This window comes from Passer montanus, unplaced genomic scaffold (assembly GCF_014805655.1).
Source record: "Passer montanus isolate IOZ18808 unplaced genomic scaffold, ASM1480565v1 scaffold105, whole genome shotgun sequence".
Lineage (NCBI taxonomy): Eukaryota > Metazoa > Chordata > Aves > Passeriformes > Passeridae > Passer > Passer montanus.
In genome coordinates this window covers 1,236,262-1,256,363 of record NW_024357059.1, presented here as the reverse complement: position 1 = coordinate 1,256,363, position 20,102 = coordinate 1,236,262, and the positions used below count along the sequence as shown (strand labels likewise).

The following is a 20,102-nucleotide window of genomic DNA, read 5'->3' as shown; positions in this document are numbered from 1 at the left end:
CCACTGTTGACTGGAGACTGTCTTTTTTAAAAATACCCTAATTCTCAGTACAGGACAATGCAAGATCAAGTGCAAGGTCAAAATTATGTAAGACTTATTCAACCTGTATTTGTTTATGTGTTCTTCTGCGCCAGAAGTTGTTACAGTTGTTACAGTGTTGTGAAAGTGGGAATAAATCTTTAGAAGTAACAAAACACTTCTCTCCTGAACTTCAAAATTAAAAATGAATGTGTTAAGTGAGGAAGAGATCTGCCAGCCCATCTTTTCATAATACGTGGCATCCAGTAGATTTTCAGCTAAAATCCAGGAAATTCCATAATTCTACCTTCAGTAGTACTTTATGTGAGTTAAACTCCTTTAAGAAGGAAGAACACAAGGAAGAAGCATATGCCAAATAATTCTGCATGTAGCTCACAGTCCACAGTAACTGTTGATTAATATAATCTTTAATACCCTTGGTTCAAGCAAGATGACCACCTAACACAATAGTACACCTCTAGCAGTGGTTTTATAAAAAACCTGTAGAGAAAAAAATCAGAAACTTGCAGTTCAAGACTCAAAGTCACTTTTAAACATAGAGAAAAATGCAGTTATGTGTTTCCATTGTTTTGTTCTGAAACCAGTATTTTCTACTTGCATGAGCACTAGATTAATTCATGTTCTGTTTTCAAATGTGCTTCCTGCATAAGGCAACAATCATTTGAGAAAAAAAAATGTCTTCAGTCACATATATGTATTTTTGGAGAGAAAATAAACTAGTAGAATAAAATAGCAATTGATTTAGTTCAAAAATAGATTTTAAAATATTTTTGATAAAATAACTACCAAGATTAGAAAAGTCTTAGTCTCAGACAATTTTATTTCAGTGACTCTAACTCAGACAAAAAAATATTCCTGATAGCAGGAAAACCCCATAGCCCAAAACAAAGGAATATCCTTAAGAAAAAAATTACATTGTGTATGCTAACTTTCCATCTAGCCATATGACACTGATGACCAATATTTAGGTAATACCGTCTTGCTGTCTTCCACTCTTTTCTGTTTCTCCAGAAATAAGCACAGTGAGCACAGAAACTAAAAGCAATGTATCAGGAGGTACTGTCATTTTTCTGCTGTTGACTGAGAAGTGAGAAAGGTCTGTGTGAAAGAGATAGTGAGGATTATAAGAACTACTATGTTATTTAGGGGAAGTATTTAGATGTAGGCCTCCTCTCTTCAGATCTTGCAGCATATAACATAAAACTGAAACATTTCTGATTGCAAAGAAATTATATTCTTACCACAATGTTCATTATTTCATTAGAAACTCTTGAGAAGGAAATGTCTTAGTTTATAAATCAGAAGCAGGGCAGACTTTACCAAAAACCTTTTGTGATGTCTGACTCTTATGGGTAATACCAACCCTGGTATTGATTTTTGGCATCTCAGAAAGGTTTTCTGTATTTACTCACTATTCTCATCATAGATTTCAGAGCATATATTTTACTGGACTTTTAAAAATGTGGCACATAGAATGCATTAATATTAATAACATAGTTCTGCTGGATTATTGAAATTTAAAATAAGTGTTACTTTTTCCTGACCAGAAGTACTGATGACTAAGTTATTTGTGTCTTATCAGCACACTCTTTCCTTGTGTTTAATGACTTCTTGAATTAGGCGACAAAGTAGGCAAAGTAATACCATGGTTTTTACATGAATGAAACCCCTTTAAAACAGAGAACTTTGAAAACAAGATTAAGTTTACTCTGAAGAAATACTTCTCTGAAGAAATAATGTGATGTTTCTGGACACTGTAATAAATATTCTTGTATATGCATAGAAGATGATAGCGAAGATTGTTGTATGAGTGCTATTCTATATGTTAAAACCACTTTTTCTTCTGTCTTGTCTTATTATATTTTATATTTATATTTATACTTAGATTTATAATTCTATATTTATTTTTATATTTTTATTTTATTTCTTATATCTTTGTTATATGTTTTGTTTGATTTATTCATTTATTTTGTTTATTGTTATTTTAGAATATTTTGCTTATTGGATTTTTCTTCTTTTTCTGTTTTGAACTCTCTAATAAAGTCTATAGCAGTTCAGGATGTGCTGCACCTTTCTATTTAAGAAATGTTCTCAACATCGTTTTTCTATTAAGCTTCTTATCCAGCAGTGTTTCTCTGAGAGGTTAATGGAATACATTAATTATTCTCATCAAAGTATTTGCTGTGAGCTCATAAAGTGTCTAAATATGAAAATCTCCATATTGCTCACTTGTTTCAGAAATGAAGATTTAGTAAAGCATAACTGACAGCAGGAATGATGTAGAGTTTTTTCAGGAAAAAAGTTAGAAATTAGGAACCCTTTAAAAGTCATGCCCACAAAGCAGAACTAGTGCTAACAAGGTCTTCCTGTATCTTTGTGTTTTCTGTAGAATGGCAAAGAATGCAAATGATGATGGTGGTGGGGACGACACTAGTTTTAATTTCAGCTGGAAAATGTTCACAAGCTGGGACTACCTGATTGGCAATCCTGAGACAGCAGATAATAAGTTTGCCTCCATCACAACAAGCTTTAAGGTAAAACAGAGTTTACTAAGGAGAGGCAACAGGTTTGACTTCCACACTGGTGTGAATCAGGTGGAATTAAGGTCAAGAGTAAGGTGTGCTGAGGCTGAGAAACCTGTACTCAAATTGGCATCTGTACAACCTTCTGGGTCTCTGTGTCTTGCCATCAGATTTTTTTTTCTTTCTAATTGTGAAAGAAATAACACTAGCATCTTTTGTGTTCTCTCTGCTGGCAGTACCAGTTTTAGAGAACTGATTCTATTGTAAAAATAATATTTTCTTTTTTCTCATCTTTGACGGCTTCCAGTTTCTATGGTATTTGTCTGAAAAACTTTTTTGAAAACGTCGCTCCCCTTTTCGGAACCTCACATTGTCAACTTCTCTTGTTACAGAGAAGAGATATCATAAGACAAAATAATAGAATAATCTGTATAGGGCTATTTATCAGAAGAACTGACCTCAGAATTTTGAGTTTATACTTGTTTTACAGCAAGAAAATGTCTTACTTTCAAATTAATTATAAAATATAGCCCAATATGCAAGGCATATCTTAGGCCTCTTTCCAGTGTATAAGGTATATTGATTTCAAGAGTAGTTGTGTAAGGAATCTAGGGCAAGACGTAAGATGCAGGGCTGTGAAAACAGTGGAGGGATATATTCTATATGTTGAATGTTAAAGAATATGTTTGTGCTGTTGGGTGGCTGGGACACACTAGTGTAGCATGCAAATTAAGATTTAATTTTCAATTTAATAATGTGCAGGGAACACATAGGTGCACTGCTGTAAGACAATGAGGAAGGTGCCAGTCTCACAGTCACACTGACAAGTGTGACACTGTGAGCACCGGCATCTCTGCTCAGCTGCACTTTCCCTGTCCACAGCCACCACACCCCCTTCACCCTGCCCACCTCCTCAGCTGCAGGCATAACAGAGAACTGCCCTCAAGTGTAAGTCATCAAGAGAAGATTCCAAGAAAGCAATTATGGGAGAAATACTGATTGAAAGCACTGAATCTGTAAGAGCTTCCTGCCTGCCAGCTAAGAGCAGATGCTGAAAGCTATTTGGGAAAGAATAAAACTCTGTCGAGAAAATGGCTTAATTTTGAGAAATCAACTCATGAAGCTTTACTGTAATTGCTGCAAACAAGCAAAGAACCTCAGAAAGAAAGGGAGAAGTCGTGGCTTAGCTGAGGTCGTGGGAGTCATGTTTGAAAGCTGTTGCAGTCTCCTGTCGTTTATGTGACAAACACATGCTGTAAAAGGAGCAGAGCCATGAAAGGCAATTTTTACAATGCTGTTCAGCTTCCCCTGGGGGCAACAGATCTCTAAACAAAGAAGCTGTAACAAAACTTCCTTTCATGAGGACACTCCAGACCAAAAGCTCTTTCACCAGGCAAGAGTAAAAACTGGAGTTTATAGCTGCCTCAGAGTCTTAATGTTTACCAGTTATGATCAAGGGTAAATGTGGGGCAAATATTTTGTTGTGCAGTCTGAAACTCTGCGCTGTCCAATTTTTCTTTTTGGATTCCCACATCTCAACTATCATTTCATTCTTTCTGAGTTGCGGACTTCTAGAGTAAAACATTTTTCTCACAAATGCACATTTTTAAACATGACATTTCCTTTTCTGACAGACAATCACACATTTATTCTGCTGTACCACTCAACCTTGTATCATCTTGCAAGCTGAAAGAATATGTTAGGTTTTTTTTCATACATGAGTACAAGTGTGACAAGATTCATTGTAGGCACACCCAACAGGGGCAAAGGAAACCCTGGGGAGCCAAAACCCCAGAATCTTCCAGGACCTGAACAGGATTTTATGACAGAATATACATTCATCTCAAAACATGAACCCCAGGTGTTCATTTGCATCTTTGCAATTTATTTAACTGACTTCTAACAATTGAGACAATGTGGAGCCTTGACCATTATGGTATTGATAATATTCTTTTCTTTCTAACAAGTGCAGGAAGCAATTGTGGAGGAGCAGGAGAGCCGAAAAGAAGAAAATATTCATTTGACTCGATTCCTAAGGGTTCTTGCTAATTTCTTAGCCCTATGCACGCTTGCTGGAAGTGGCTACCTCATCTTTTTTGTTGTCAGAAGATCCCAGCAATTTGCCTTGGAAGGTCTGGAGAACTACGGGTGGTGGGAAAGAAATGAAGTTCGTGCTATTTCTATAATAGATGTGGTTTTAAATTGTGTTCCTCTGCTTTGCATGTTGCCTTTTCCCTCCCCCAGTAGTTTAAATACTCTGTGTGGGTGAAAAATGTCTAACATAAGAATTGTGTAGGTCTCTCTGCTTTGTACTTCATCAAATTTCTACTTTGCTTCTTTCAAATATCCCTCAGTATTTAGCTTTCATTAAAGGGCTTCACATTTCCTCCTCTGTGCTCTTAGATTGTTTTCCAGACATTCTGTGGATTCATGAGATCTCTTCAAGGAACCCACTCTCTTCTTGCTTTTCTCCTGTGACTGGCCCAAGCAGAGTGATGGATCTGTGGGCACAGAGAAAATTATTTGAGACCTCATGGATGCAACACTGCAGTGTAGCAACAGGTTGAAACTGAAGCCTTCCAGTTCCACGTGCCCTGTCCAAATGTCACGTGCAATTTTTTTGTGCCTAATCTGTGCCTAATGCTATCTTCAAAAGGAGGTGCACCCTGCCTGATAGAGATGTATAGCGAAGAGGGTGATTTTGTTTGCTACAACAGTGTGTGTATGCCCCTGAAGTCAGTGTGCTGTTTGAAAACCTGGGAAGGTTTTACTTTCTTAGCAAAGATGCTACTGTGCATGTTGCAAAACTAGTTTGTTACTTTAAGCTTATCTTCTGAGCTGGTGTCTAAAGTGCATACCTGACTTAAAGTACAGCAAAAAGGTGTTAAGCTTTTTGTAAGGTACAAAGCTGGTAAGATGGGTGATGATGGAAGAAGGAAAATCAATCCAGAATTTTCAACACCAAAGACTGACTGAGAAAGTAACATTAAAATATCAAATAACCCACTTCTGGAATCCAGAGAAAGTTCACAGCATAATAAAGGATGCTGATGGCTTTGTGGAAAATATATTTTTCTCTCTGACTCCCCTTCTCTCTCTTCAATGTTGTAAATTTTTTATCTCCCTCTCTGTATCAGCAGTTTCTAGTTCTGTCAGAACACATTTCAGATAAAATTGTCTAGTGTGTCATGGAAGGGGGAAGTTAGTGGAAAGAGGCAGATTGTGACTGTGTGTGGATTTCATCAACTTGTGATACTTAGAGTCAATTTTGGTTTTCATTAAATTAAATACCAAATAAAAAGTAACAATGGAAATACATTTTTCACCCAAATCAGAATTAATAGAATAATTTGTCTCTAACTTCACTGTAAACTTTTTTCCCTATCTTCAGGTGAACACGGTTATGTCACTTTTAGGAATGTTCTGTCCAACTTTATTTGATGTAATCAGTTCTCTGGAAAATTACCACCCTCGAATAGCTCTAAGATGGCAGCTGGGAAGAATCTTTGCTCTTTTTCTTGGCAATCTCTACACTTTCATTATTGCCCTAATGGACGAAATCAACCTCAAGGCAAGATACTTTCTTCCCTTCACTATGTTTGACAGGTTGCTGGGCACTCCCGTCAGTCACATACATATCAGTGAAAGGCATTCTTTTATTTCTGTTCTGCAAAGTACATTTACCTAAGCTAGCAATGGGTATCTTTGAATAGACAAGCTTGATGGTTCATAACAAGCTCATGTTGATTTTTAACCCCTGATTCATTTCTTTGCTTAGTTGGAAGAAGAAAAGATAGTCAAATATAACATGACAATATGGGAAGCCAGTCTGTACAATGGTACTATTCCAGAGAATTCAACTGCTCCTCCAATACAGGTGGATCCTGCCGATGTCCCCAGAGGACCATGTTGGGAAACAATGGTAGGACAGGTAATGTAGGTGCTTGGAGCTCAGATTTGAAAACAGTTCATACAATCTCTTACAGGATATGATATCTAAATCCTCTTTATTGTGGCTAACAAGTGAGACAATGTGAGGAGAAGCAGATGTGGGACTTTCTCTTGAACTAAAAGTTTTTCAAAGATTATTTTATTTTCTTTGAATCCTGTCTAACAGGAAATCTTTCTTCTTTTAGGTGACAGAAATGAAAGCATTTATTTTTTCTCTCTTCTGTCCTCTATCCTCTTAATTTATTTTCATCTTCCTGATGACATCTTTGCCTTGCTTGTCTACTAATTTTGAAAAAATAAAGGAGTAGCTCAAAAGGGACATGTATGTAAGACAGCTCTTACAGCAGTATGCTTTTCATAAGGCATCTCTGTCTTTAACCAAGCAAAATAATGCCAAAGGACAATAAAACTTTGGTGGAAAATCTGCTCAAATATTTTATTGTATTCAGTTGAACATTCATTCTTATTGACCCGCTAGTATAAAATGTGGTTTCCAAACAATATTCTAACATACCCTTTCCCCCTATTTGATCCTATTTCATTGTTGTTGATTTGACCATGACAACAAATTCAATATTGAAACAATTTTGCTGTTTCTCCATCGCTTTGACAATATGTCCTCCTGAATGAATAAATCTCCAGCAGGGACCATATAGACAGAAAAATTAGCCCCTCTTTTTTTTTTTTTAAATCTTCTTAAAGTCAAAGAGGTCAAAAGCACTTTAAGAACACTAGGAAATGAGGAGCAGTAGTTCTGGCACATTACAGAATCAGTGAATGTAGAAAGTTTGTCCATGTTGAAGCAGGATAAGCATAATTACAGATCTAGTATTTAATTATTATTGTAACTATTAATTGCTTAAATGCATTCTTAAAAGAGAATGTTGCTCTAACAGGAATTTGTGCGCCTGACAGTCTCCGACATGATGACAACATACATCACAATTCTAATCGGCGATTTTTTGAGAGCTGTCTTTGTTAGGTTTTTCAATTATTGCTGGTGCTGGGATTTGGAGTACGGATTTGTAAGTATCTGATTTCAAATGTCTTTGCTATCCATCACTTCACAATTTGGTAACAAAGTTAATTTTCCTTTCTATGCTACAGAGTTAACCTTTGGTTAGGTACACCAACTTCAAAATCCCTGAACTGCAAGCTTTTCTTGCATTTTACTTATGTCTTAATGTTTTTCTTCTTCTTTAGACTTTGGTGACTTTAGGACTTCTTTAATTTATTTTATTTTGTAAGAGCAAATTTTATTTTCTTTGTAAAAACACACATTTTCCACATTTACTATTTGAAAATTTCACAGAATATAATCTCATTAATTGGATAGAGTCTTCAAGCACATAGTTCTTGTGGAGAAAAATATGAAATATCCTGTTCTAGAAGTATTTATATATATATATGTATATGTATATGTATATGATGTATATGTATATGTATATGTGGGTGTGTATGTATGTGTATATATATATGTGCGTGTATATATGTATGTATGCATATATATATATATTTATATGTGTGTATATATGTATATATCTGCATTTCATTACAGTTAGTTTAGCTGATGTAAAATTAGTAAGACCCATAACATAAGCAGGCACAGAACTCTTCAGTTGGGAGTTGCGACTTGCAGCCTCACACTGACCTGATCCAAGTTAAATTTGCCAGCTACTTATGCTTTCAGGGGTCTGATGTTGTTCTTCATATTTTAAGTAATAGTCATGGTATTGTCAAAGCTTATGAAGCTCCTGAAGCCTCTTTTGTACTTACTGTGAAGTACAGAAAAGTGCTATGCAATTTAAGACTATCAAGAGTACCTCTGCATAAGCAGTCATTATAGCTGTAATTTTCACCTACTTTTGTCAAAATTTTATCTACATACAAATAACAATTTCTTGCATTGCTAAGAACTGCATCTTGGGAAATCCCAATTTTCCAGAGGAAGTGAAAGTTTTCATGTTTTCTGTTAAAAAACTCTTGTTTCTGGTGCAGCAATCTCATTCTTACTTGCTAACTCCAATGAAATTTCAGCATTATTTTTACATTTTACCTTCTAACAGGACGAGTGTGGGGATAGAGACAAAGACTACCAGTTAGTCAGTTTGTTGTCAAACAGGTAATAACTGTTGTAATATCAAAATCAAATGGAGGAATTTGAATATAGCATGAACACAAAAATTGGCAACAACATATCTGCTTGTAGGGGATCCTAAAACCATTTTATAATTAACATTTTACTTTGTCAGTGTATAGGAATGTCTGTAATGGTCTGGTCCATTGTAGCCCCCAGGTCCAGTAAGCTGCCTGAAACAACAGCTGGAAGTGGAAGTTGAAACTGGAAATCACAGAATTTCTGGAAACAGCTCATTTGAAAACCTTCCTTAGGAAGTAGCTATACCTATGTCTCTGTGGTTAGTGGCCATGGATATATACCCATTAATTTTTAGCCTTTTTCTACAAAAAAAATATTTTGATGATCGAGATATCCTTTGGTGAAGAATTCCAGAGATTAACATGCATGTGGTGTGGGAAGAACTTATTTTTATTTGTTTAAAAATTGCAATGCAAATGATTTAATCTGTTAGTGCTAGCACCTATGTTAGAAAACGCAGTCATACATTATTTGATTCTATATGATCTTATTGGTATCTCCACGTTTCTTTTAATATTCTAACCTCTACAGATCTCTTTAGTTAACTGCTTTTCAAGTGTAATGTTAGTAATGTCTTTAATTTTTCTCCTTATGTTAGTAGATTCATAAATACATGTGACACAAATATATTACTTCACATATGTGTGTGTATATATGCACAAAATTACACAGAAAGAATACAGGAACTTCAAATATTCCAACAGCACAGCACAGTACAAGTCAAAATTGTGGCTTTAGTTGAAGACTTCAGTAGAATGACTTTATCTTGGTTCAGCTGTAAGGGAATTGTTATTTTTGCATCTCATGCCTCTCTTACCCTCTATCAGTTATGAATATGATTACTAACTGGAATATATGCATTATTCATGGTCTTTTTGTCCATCATTATGGTGAATCATGCAAAACACCTGCTAGAGTGTATAAATATATAAATAATATTTGTAAAAGTATAAATAATATATTTGAAACAGACATTCAGGTATAAACAAAAAGTTTAAAGCCACCAATTTCTTAGCAGAAAGTTTTGATGTGGTGCATATCAACACAGATTAACGTGTTGCCTTTCAATTGTTGCTTAAATTTAGTATTTTCAATGTTTACAACTGGAAATATTCATAAATAAGAAATTAATAATTAAGGTAAAAAAAGAGAAGGGTAAGTGATGATTTGAAAAATCAGAATAAAGGGTAAAATTATTAGTCCAGAAATAAAAGACTATGAAACTTTTTTTGGGGTATTTATGCATCCACACTGGAAATAAAAATGTATGATACAGGGCTTTCTTCACCTAAGAAAGAGATAATGAGACCCCATGAAGTTCTTAAGGTTCTGAATCTTAAAGGAAAAATTAGAGTCAACACTTAAATAAGGAATAAGATATTCATATTTAAAAAAAAAAATTATTGGCAACCTCTATCAATGTTAAAAGAAAAACTAAAAGTACAATAGCTGGAATAGGAAAAAAAAAAAAGAAAAATAGTGCAAGAGTTCAATTGGGTGTTAAATCAATTAAATCACATTCATCACATGAAATTTCACTGCTGCTGCTGTGCTGGAGGACAAAATATTTTGACAACCAGGGTCCACTCCAGTGGAAATTTTCTGAATTGTTGCTTTAAAATTTCCTCAGTATCCAGAATGATTTTTAATTTTCTATTAACATCTGCCTCTGAACAAATGTCGGAAAAGATTTTCAGTAAAATATTGCAAACTATATTAGAGACTACCTTGTAGCCTTGAGTTACGTAGTTTATTTCATGATTGCCTCATAAGATGCAACAAGAGGCCTTGTAACATCATGCCAGTGTGCTGCTACTACTCAAAATGAGAGTTTTCATCTACTCTAATTCATTTTAAAACCCTTTGTGCAAACCTAATGAAAACATCTGTATCATTTCTTTCAGCCATCATATTCTGAGTTTGATATAAGTGGAAATGTGCTGGGACTGATCTTTAACCAAGGCATGATCTGGTAGGTGTGGCAAAGCATGTTGTACCTGCAGGATGGTGGGATTTATCTGTATCTGTGAAGGATTTTTCTGAAATCCTGATCATGTCCCATTTCTTTAATTTGATGGAAGTATATGCAATATATACCAAACTCTGGTACACTGCAATCAGCTGGAACAATTCAAAACTAGTTATGGACTGAGATTATTGCATCACATACATCAGGATTTTCCACTGAGTTCATAAGACCAACCGGTAAAAATCTGCATAGATTATATTTATGCTTTTGGTCACTGACTGCTTGCTGTAGTGTTTTGCTTTGAAATTTAGCCTTTCAGTGAATCTTATCATTCTTTTCCCATGTTCCTGTGCAAAAAGACCTTTTTGCCTTAAAACAAATGTGTTTATATTTATCTGTGCAGTCACATTCATGTGACTGCACAGATAAATATTAAAAAAAATTAAAAAACATTTAAAACATTTAAAACATTTAAAAAACAATGCTACTACTTCAGCATTAGTCCTTAGATGCAGAGGAGGAAAGGTGTATTTCATTCTATTTTTGGACTTTACATGACTGGTAAAGAACACCAGCATGTAGAGTCCTCATGCAACATGCTCAGTCTTCCTCAGGAACTCACCTCTGCAAGCACTTGACTTCTCAGTTCTTGCTGAGGACAAATTTTATACATTTAATATGACTTGGCTGGTCAGGCTTTTTGTGTGGTAAATGCCATGCCTTCAGTAAAGCCCTTTATGTTTTCATTTAAGATACATGAAAAGAGGAAGGGGATATGTTAATATAATAAAGCCTGTCATTTTTCTGTAGGTCAGAAGGTCTTTCCAACCCTAATGTAAATGTATTTTCTGTTTCCAAATATAACGTCTGAGGCACCTGGGGACAAAGCAGCTTAGCTTGATTACCTTTCACCTGATCACAAGGGCAAGGATTAAGGAAGCAGCAGGTTCCCCATCTCTTGTATTCTGTACCATTTTGCCAGAAAAATGAATCTAGCTGCTCTTCAGTCAGCATGACATAAGAAACAATGTGTGATGAAAATAAAAATGTGCCAAATATTTTTGTGTCATAACCATGCAACCATAAATAATAAGGAAAAAAACATATTTAACAGAGTCAATAAACAGATTGTTGGCATAAAGCATTAAATTTCCCCAGCAACAGCAGCTAAAATAAATGTCAAGCAAAAATATCCTTCCAAAAAAAGTGCTAGTATATAAATAAAAATAATAAATTATGAATGAAATTGTTTTGTTTATACCTAGCTGTAGGAATTGGTAATAGCTATTTTTTTTTTAAAAAAGGCCATCATTTTATGACACAATACAAGCAAGATGCTATCTGAAAAAATTAAGAGTGAATAACATTTCACCAAGTCCTCATTTAATTTGCAGTGGAAAAGGACTTTGAAGCAAAAAGTTCACACACATAATTCTCTTCATACACATTCAACCTTTTTTAAAAAGGAGCAAAAACCAGTTAAAAAGCCCCATAACGTTGGCTATATGAATTTCTGAGTTCACAGTGTGCAAAACACATTGACAGAGGGAATCTGTGGCATACTTGGAAGGACAGAAGTCCTATAATATAGTGGTTATTTTATTTATTTTTTTTCTCTTCTAGGATGGGATCTTTTTATGCTCCATGTCTCCCAGCAATCAACGTGTTCCGTCTCCACACATCGATGTACCTGCAGTGCTGGGCAGTGATGTGCTGCAATGTACCCCAAGAACGGGTCTTCAAGGCTTCCAGATCCAATAACTTCTACATGGCTATGCTGCTTTTCATCCTTTTTCTCTCCACACTACCTGCTGTGTACACCATTGTCTCCATCCCACCATCTTTTGACTGTGGTCCTTTCAGGTTCTTTGCATTGTACCTCCATCTTTTGCAATTGTTGTAATGAACTGCTTCCGCACATCACAGTGAATGAGGCAGTAATGAAAAAGTGCCTTTATAATAAGAAGTAGCACCTGATATACTGAGTGTCTAATTGTGATGTATTTCTCATTGTGGATAATTCCTGAAGTGGGAATCCTGGAAAGCTGACTAATTATTTAGGAAGTTTATTTGAGGTGTAGAACAGAAAAACTTTTCCTTTTGTCAATGTCAATGAAAAAAATTATTACTGCTGCACTGAAGAAAAATTATTCTTATGGAGTAAAGCAGTGATCTGTTGTGTTTGAAAGAGATGGCTTTTAGGAAATGTCTGTGTGTCTTTTACAAAGGCAGATCAGTATGCATGAGGGTGTGATAAATGTACTGTGGTTCAGTCTTTCAATGCCTTGACTCCCTCCAGCTCACAGAATTTCATGTGTCTGTAATAACACTGTGAAGTTGAATTTGTTTCTGTAGTCTTCAAGGCCTCCATAGTTGTGGATCTTTTTCTAAACACCTAGGCCTGCCCTGCAAACACATATCGAATTCAAGGTAGTTTAGACTTTGGCACACTTTATCCTTCTCTGTGCAGTACCTGGAAAGTCTAGGAACATTTTAATCATCTTTACCTGCCAGGTAACTTGAAATACAATTGCAATGAGTTGTATCACTTAACAACAGACAAGACAAGAAATTAAAAATTTTAAGTCTTTAGCCTTTGTTTTTGAACAAAATATTAACAAAGCAAGAGTGGGAGAACTGTAAAAGAGGCATTCTGGTTGCAAGGAAAGGTTTAAAATATACATGACTGTTGTAAAATGATATCTGTGTAATCCCCAGTGCACTTTATAAAGGAGCAGAAGTCTCACTATATTAAATTTGGTGAAAGGCAAAATTACAGAAATTGTCATTGCAATAGTCATAGGTACCTAAAAGAATCACATGACAAAAATTCTGATGACACAGAAAATTGTTTGAATTTAGAGAAGAATTTACAACTAAACAAGTGATACAAATTAAGACTTTTTTGAGTCCTAGAAAAAACATATTGAGAAAAACATTTGAGGTCAGATCTCAGTAGCAGCAGTTACTGAATTGTGTATTAGCTAAAAGGTGAGATTACTCTTCAAAATGAGAAGGATAATTCTTGCCACATTTTCTCTGTCATGTGCAGAGATATGTTTTCTTCATCAAAAAGTGAAACCTTCAATATAACTTTTGATGGGGAGCACTTGAAACTGATGAAGGATCATTCAACCTCTGTATAGGTAATGCTACAGTTGAATAGCCAGTGAATAAATACTGGTAGAGCATGCCTCTACATATAAAAACCAAAGCGTTTTCCTGTTGGTAGCTCAATGTCACATCCTTTTTGAAATTTGTGAATCATTTGGGGTTTAGTTTTGGTTTAATCTTTTTTTTTTTTTTAATTTAATCCATTCATTAAAGCAACATATGCAATTCAACAGAGACCTACCAGGCGTAGGGAAGACAGGACAGAATTAGCAATAGTGCAGCAGAAAAAGCTTTGTGCATGTTGAAGAGCATGAGGAGAGCAGAGGATGGAATTTCTCTGGAGTGGTAGGGCAAAGAGAGAGAAAGACCAGAAGAATTCTACTTGCAAAATTTTTATATTAATTGAAAGGGTGTAAACATTAAGAACGAGTTAAGAAAAAGACCTATTTTAAGAAATTCTTTACCAGACTGAAAAGCAGTGACAGGAAACTTCAATGACTGGACAATCATGTGGCAATTTGGTAACAATTCCTACAACTAAGCAAAACTACTAATTAGATTTGATACACAGAGACCCATTTTGCCATTCTTGTCCTGGTTAAAAATGACAAACTTCTGCGCCCCAAGGCTTAGAAAAGGCAAAATAAACAGAAAGGGATTTTCAGAACATCTATTGATACACTTCAGAAGGAAAACAATCTAAGGATAAAATAATGTTATAAATAAGCTGGAACAATTACATATGAAGGTAACTAGATTGCTGCAAAACCAACAAAAATATCCTGAAACACAGTCACTGACGTGTGTAGCATTGGCACACACCAAAGAAAGAGGAGAATTGGGTGAAAAAAAAAATTGCAGGCAGAGACCACTTTTTGCTTGTCAAACATAAAAAACAGAATTTGAATTTTTTCCCACATGTCTTCATAGAGCACAAATAATGCTTTGTTTGATGGTATGATGGTATGGAGTTTACAACTGATACACTGATTCACTGAGGAATAATTTGGGGGGTAACCTGGCAAAATCTATTAGCATACAATAAGAATTTTGGTGTCTTTCTTCCCCCTTAGAATACATAAATACTACTTTAGACAATATTCCCTTCAGAGCGTAAAGTTTTAAATAATGTTAACATACCATATATTATCCTTTTTCCAGGACTGTTATGGTGTGATTAGCTTATATATTCATGGTTGCCATAATACTCGTATGTGATATTGTCAACTTTTCTGTGTAATAGTGGGAAGACTAGGATGTTTGAAGTCATATCAGAAACTCTGGAGCACGACTTTCCTTCCTGGTTTGGGAAAGTATTTGGTTATGCCTCTAATCCAGGACTTATCCTACCCTTTATACTGCTGATGGTGTACGTACAGAATATTCACTCAATGCTTGTTGCATCTAAGGTCTGATAAGTTTCTTTCACTCTGAATCATCACTTCCTGAATATCTAAGAAATGCAGTGCTAATTGTGCAGTGATGAGAGACTTAAACAATTCATGATTCTTTTCTTTGAATGTACTTAATGTACATTTGCAGAAAGGTAGATATCTATTTTTTATTCAATGGCTTTCTTTTTTGTTTACTTATGCTTTTAAAAAAATGTTGTTCCTGCCACAAAAGGTAAAAAACTATTAAAATGCAAAAGGCACATAGGGAATTTGCAATGCTATGACATTGATCATCTTGTCCAATATGCAGAACAGCACATCATAAATCCTTAGGAAGCTCAACAGAAAAATGAACATCACGGAGCAGAGTTATTCTCTGTAACTTTCAGTGAATCTGATCTTGACTGACTTTAATTGATAAAGACTGTACTCTATATTATTGGGACAGGGGCATGAGACAGGGTTTTGGAGACTTTGTGAAACAAGGCTAGTAGAGGTTTTTGTGAGTAACTCAGTAACTGGTAAAGAAAAATGGCCCTGTGTCATGATTTGGAATATTTGCTCTTGGAGATTGTATTGAGTCCTATTTTATCAAGGCATTATAACCTGCTTGATTGTGTTACTTTATTGGGTATTTAGCATACTGCTGAACTAAAATTTAATTCTATACGAAGATATGCTGGGATTTAACTTTGCACTGCAGAAGTGCAAGTAAATGTAGGCATTACAGAACACAATAGAAATTACAAAAGGATTTTATATGAGCAATATGAAACATCGAGATGAAATTTTGCTAAGGTTCACTTAATGCCATATTCTGTTTTAAACCTTAGCTATAAAGGGTAAGGACAATAAAAGTAAACAGAAGGAAAAAAAAGAAAGAGAAGAAAAACAAGGCAAAATCAGGCAAAGCAGAGGAAACAGCATATGCTGATTAATTATTTGCTGCTTAAGTCAACTAAAGACTTCATAGCAGATATTTTCTTATTAAATCAGGATAGTGAAAACTAGTAATTTCATAAAGTTGTCACAATAGTAATACCATATATTGGAATGAAAATATTATGTTTTTTCTTAGTAGAAGAAGGAAGTAATAACTGGGGAAAAAAAAAAGAAGGAATGTTATTTTGATTGTTTTCTTGACAGTATTTCAGATTGTTTACTCTATTTGTTCAGGAGCTTCAATAAATATGATTTATTAATTTTTAAGGTATGTCATGAGAATTAACTTATATAAGTTATTCTATAGAAGTAATTTCACAGTTAAGGATGACTTAATGAAACATATTTCTTAAATACTATAAGATTGAATGTAGAATATTAATTGATAGAATAATTTCTTTCATTTTACCCCTGAAATAACTGTACCATCTTCATAATGTAAGGAACCATATTGTTCATTATAGTTCAAAATATTAGTACTGGTTAAGAACAATAAATGAGAAAAAGATACAGGCCTTATATTATCACAAACTGTAATGGTTGCTAGAGGAGTGTTCTGAGTCTTTATATTTAAATAATTGTCTAACAAGAAACTATTTTTTTTAAAATTTAGCCTGAGCATTTATTATCTCAACGCAACATCCAAATCCTACAAGGAAGCTAACTTGGAACTTAAAAAGAAGTTACAAAGTGTAAGAATAGAGAATTACCGATTTTTTCTATTTTACTTCATATTAGAGAGACTGTTTGGGTCACTGAAAAATGCCATCTCTCTTATCACTAGCAAGCAGAAGAAAATAAAAGAAGAAATAAACAAAAGGCACAAAAATCAAATGAACAAGAGGAGAATCCATTTGAGACAGACCCGCCACCGGCAAAGCCCAAAGGAGACAAGCAAGATGAATCTACTCCAAACAAAGGTAAGAATTGGTCTGAATGTCTCACAATGAGTAATTCATGTATGTGTGATCCTAGACTTCCTCACTGCCTGGACTGCTTCTTCTGCTATAATCTCCTGAAACACCTTCACAATACTGAATCACAAGTATTAGCCTATTTCTTTCTTTGGCTTGTTTAAGAAATATTGCAACATTATTCCATACCTAGCAATGCTAAAGTAAAAAGCTGAACTATATTGAACTGAAAGTCACAGCCCTGCTGAAAAAAGCCTCGTCTAAGTGCCAGTGATCCTTCTTATCCATCACACACCAGTCAAAGTCTACATCTTCTAGCCTTCTGTTGTATTTTGTCAACACAGGAAAGTATTTGTCACCTGTGCCAGGTTCACCTGGAGAAGGTGTAGTAAGAACACAATAAGGAACTCTTATCAGAAAGCCTGGCTGGGGCAGTTGAATGTCAGTCTGTCCTGAGGGATTTTGCGGGCTGTTTTCTTTCCCTCATCATGTACACATGCCCTACAGCCACTAAACTGCTTCAAGCCTAGGAGGGAAACCCAGGTGAGAGATGATTGTCTTTGGAAGAGCCATGTGTAATTACTGCCTTCATCACCATTGATAGACGATATCTAAGTGCATCTTGAGAAATTGCCCACATACCCACATCAGAGCTTCGCAGAAAAAAAGGATGGCAAATACAGCACAAAGGTCATGAAGGTGCATTAGCCCAGGTTTGGCAGGGGTGCCCCAGACTTTCTACTGCACTCTAGGATACTCAGGACTGCTGGATTTCCCTGTCAGGGAGCTTCAGACTCACATGATCATTTGTTAATTCTATCTTCCAAACACATTTCAGACAGCAAGAAAGGACAGGATGGCAATGGATCAAAGAAGACAGGCCAGCCACAAGAAGCCAGCTCCTCTCAGACACTCCAACATCCTGGCCCTGTCCTGAATGGCCACTATCCTCCACAGAGCCGAGGAGGAAACCTTCCTCCACCATCCATAGCTGTGACAAGGCCACCGGGGCCCAGGAGGCCTGGAGTGCCAGGCTATCCACCTGGAAATGCATGCTTCCCAGGGATGCAGCCAGGAGTGCCCAGGGGCCCTCCCATGTACAGATAAGGAGCCTTAAGAATATATAAGAAGACACTGAAGGATAAAAGTGTGGTTCTAAAACCCAAACACATTCCTGTAAGCTCAGAACCTTGCTATGTTTGTCGTATATCTTCATGTGCATAGAAGTAACCCATGTGCTTCAGATTTTTGCAGCATGGAAACTTTAGAAGGAAACATGGCATGTGTCTTCTTGCATTTGAAGGCATTGTGAAAATATGTTGTCTGTATCAATAAATTGCTAATTGCAGATTTTTATGGGGATACTTGTTTAGAATACTGGAAAACATTTTGTATTCAGCTGACTTTTATTAAAAGCTTGAAATTTTGTCCCTAATATATTTTCCTTTTCCTAAAAAGATTTCACTGAAAGCGCAGCTTTGTATAAAGTTTATGAGAATCAGTTAAACCTTGAATATATCTTGTCCTCTGCAGTTCAAATTTGCCCAGCCAAAGATTTTAGATTGTACATGGGGAAACTAGGACCAAAACCAGGGAAATCCGCATGATTCCATCTATAAGTCTCTGTAAAAGTTTTTAAAAGGAAAAAGAAAAGTAATGGATTACCTGTAACTATGAAGAAAATTTAACTCCTATTACAGTACCACTTTCAGCTAGTAACTCCTATTACACAACTGCTTTAAGCTATGTGTTTTATCACATTCTTGAAGACGAGAAATACATTTTAAAAATCAGAGTCATAAAGGAGTATCTCCTGTGCAGGAAAATATATTTGGGAAATGGACATAAGACAATTATTGATTAATTTCTCCTAAATGCCCTAGTAGCATAGTCACACTTAACATTGTATAAGAATGTGTACTACATAATCTTCTCTGTGAAATTATGACTGGATACCTGTATTGCTCTGTATGTAGTCCAAGGTGAAACAAGTTATTTTCCTGACAGGTCTTGTGGAAACACAGGATAGATATAAGCCCAGGGGCAAGTTGATGTTACCTAATTCAATAAGATAGGTTGATTGGTTTTTTTGTTTTGATCTTATTTCCTTTTTCAGAACATTGGTCTTAATAATTATTTTAAGACTCACAAGCTTAATAACAATAAAATTAATCAACTTACTGTCTTCCAAAAAATAAATGTAATTCCATTGAGGGCCTTCTGTATAACAGAGATTCATTTTGTGTAGTAAAAATGTCTTAACCATATCCTAGTATAAGACAAGTCTGTGACATCACAAAACAACCTCCACTTAATTAGATTGTGGATCTTTTTTAAAAAAGGCTTACAAAACCCCCCAGCATAGTCTATGTATCCCCATAAACCACAGTGATCCAGATACAACTTCCAGCTCAAGCAATCTTTAAATCCATCCCCAGAGTTTGGAAGAATTAACCAAAAGAAAGTTCACTTTATACTGGACTTGGCTGTTCTACTGCTTCCGTGAGCATGATACTAGATGTATCTGCAACTGGGGTGCTGTGAGTCTTATATTTTAAGTCAGAGAGAGTACAGATAAGTGCAGTGTAAGTGGTTTCACCTTTCTCATCTATGAACTTCAGACTCATGGAAAAAGTACAGTAATTCAAAGTGTTTACTAACTGATAAATTTTCTAATAGGATTTGTTTTAAAACTGCATATGTCTTTATTCCAGAAACAAAAGCTTGCCACTTTTCTTACTGAAGCTAAGCATGAGACCCAGTATAGCAATGTTTTCATGCTTTTAACAAAAACTTTTTCCTACAAGCTGGGCTTGATCTATCCTGAAATATCGATTTACACAGAGATTTTAGTTCATTGTTTGTTAGCATTTCATAATAAGAAAACTCTGGGTATTCCTCAGAAAATAGATTTTTTTTTTATAGAACAGGTGAAGAAACTGAGTTTAAAGATATGTTATAGCTTAGGGAGTTTTTCAAGAGGTGTTGGATTAAATTAGAATTGTAAAGTACTTTTAATGCAGTCTGGTTCCCTAAAATGTAGAGGGATGTTTGCATCACATATACAGACCTTAATAAGGATTCCTTGTTCTGTCAGGA

General features: G+C 35.3%; 1 protein-coding gene across 1 annotated transcript in view; it reads left to right on the top strand.

Annotated features, from left to right (window-relative positions):
- The window catches only part of TMC1 (transmembrane channel like 1), an 87,329-nt gene extending 69,219 nt beyond the window's left edge, over positions 1-18,110 (top strand). Inside the window, exons 12-22 of the mRNA XM_039719434.1 lie at positions 2,429-2,573; positions 4,534-4,728; positions 5,953-6,132; positions 6,340-6,492; positions 7,409-7,537; positions 10,575-10,642; positions 12,263-12,502; positions 14,997-15,122; positions 16,703-16,781; positions 16,874-17,009; positions 17,842-18,110. Coding sequence (XP_039575368.1) covers positions 2,429-2,573; positions 4,534-4,728; positions 5,953-6,132; positions 6,340-6,492; positions 7,409-7,537; positions 10,575-10,642; positions 12,263-12,502; positions 14,997-15,122; positions 16,703-16,781; positions 16,874-17,009; positions 17,842-18,110 — 1,720 coding nt within the window. The remainder of the gene's footprint in view (positions 1-2,428; positions 2,574-4,533; positions 4,729-5,952; positions 6,133-6,339; positions 6,493-7,408; positions 7,538-10,574; positions 10,643-12,262; positions 12,503-14,996; positions 15,123-16,702; positions 16,782-16,873; positions 17,010-17,841) is intronic.
- The last annotated feature ends 1,992 nt before the right edge of the window (positions 18,111-20,102 follow it).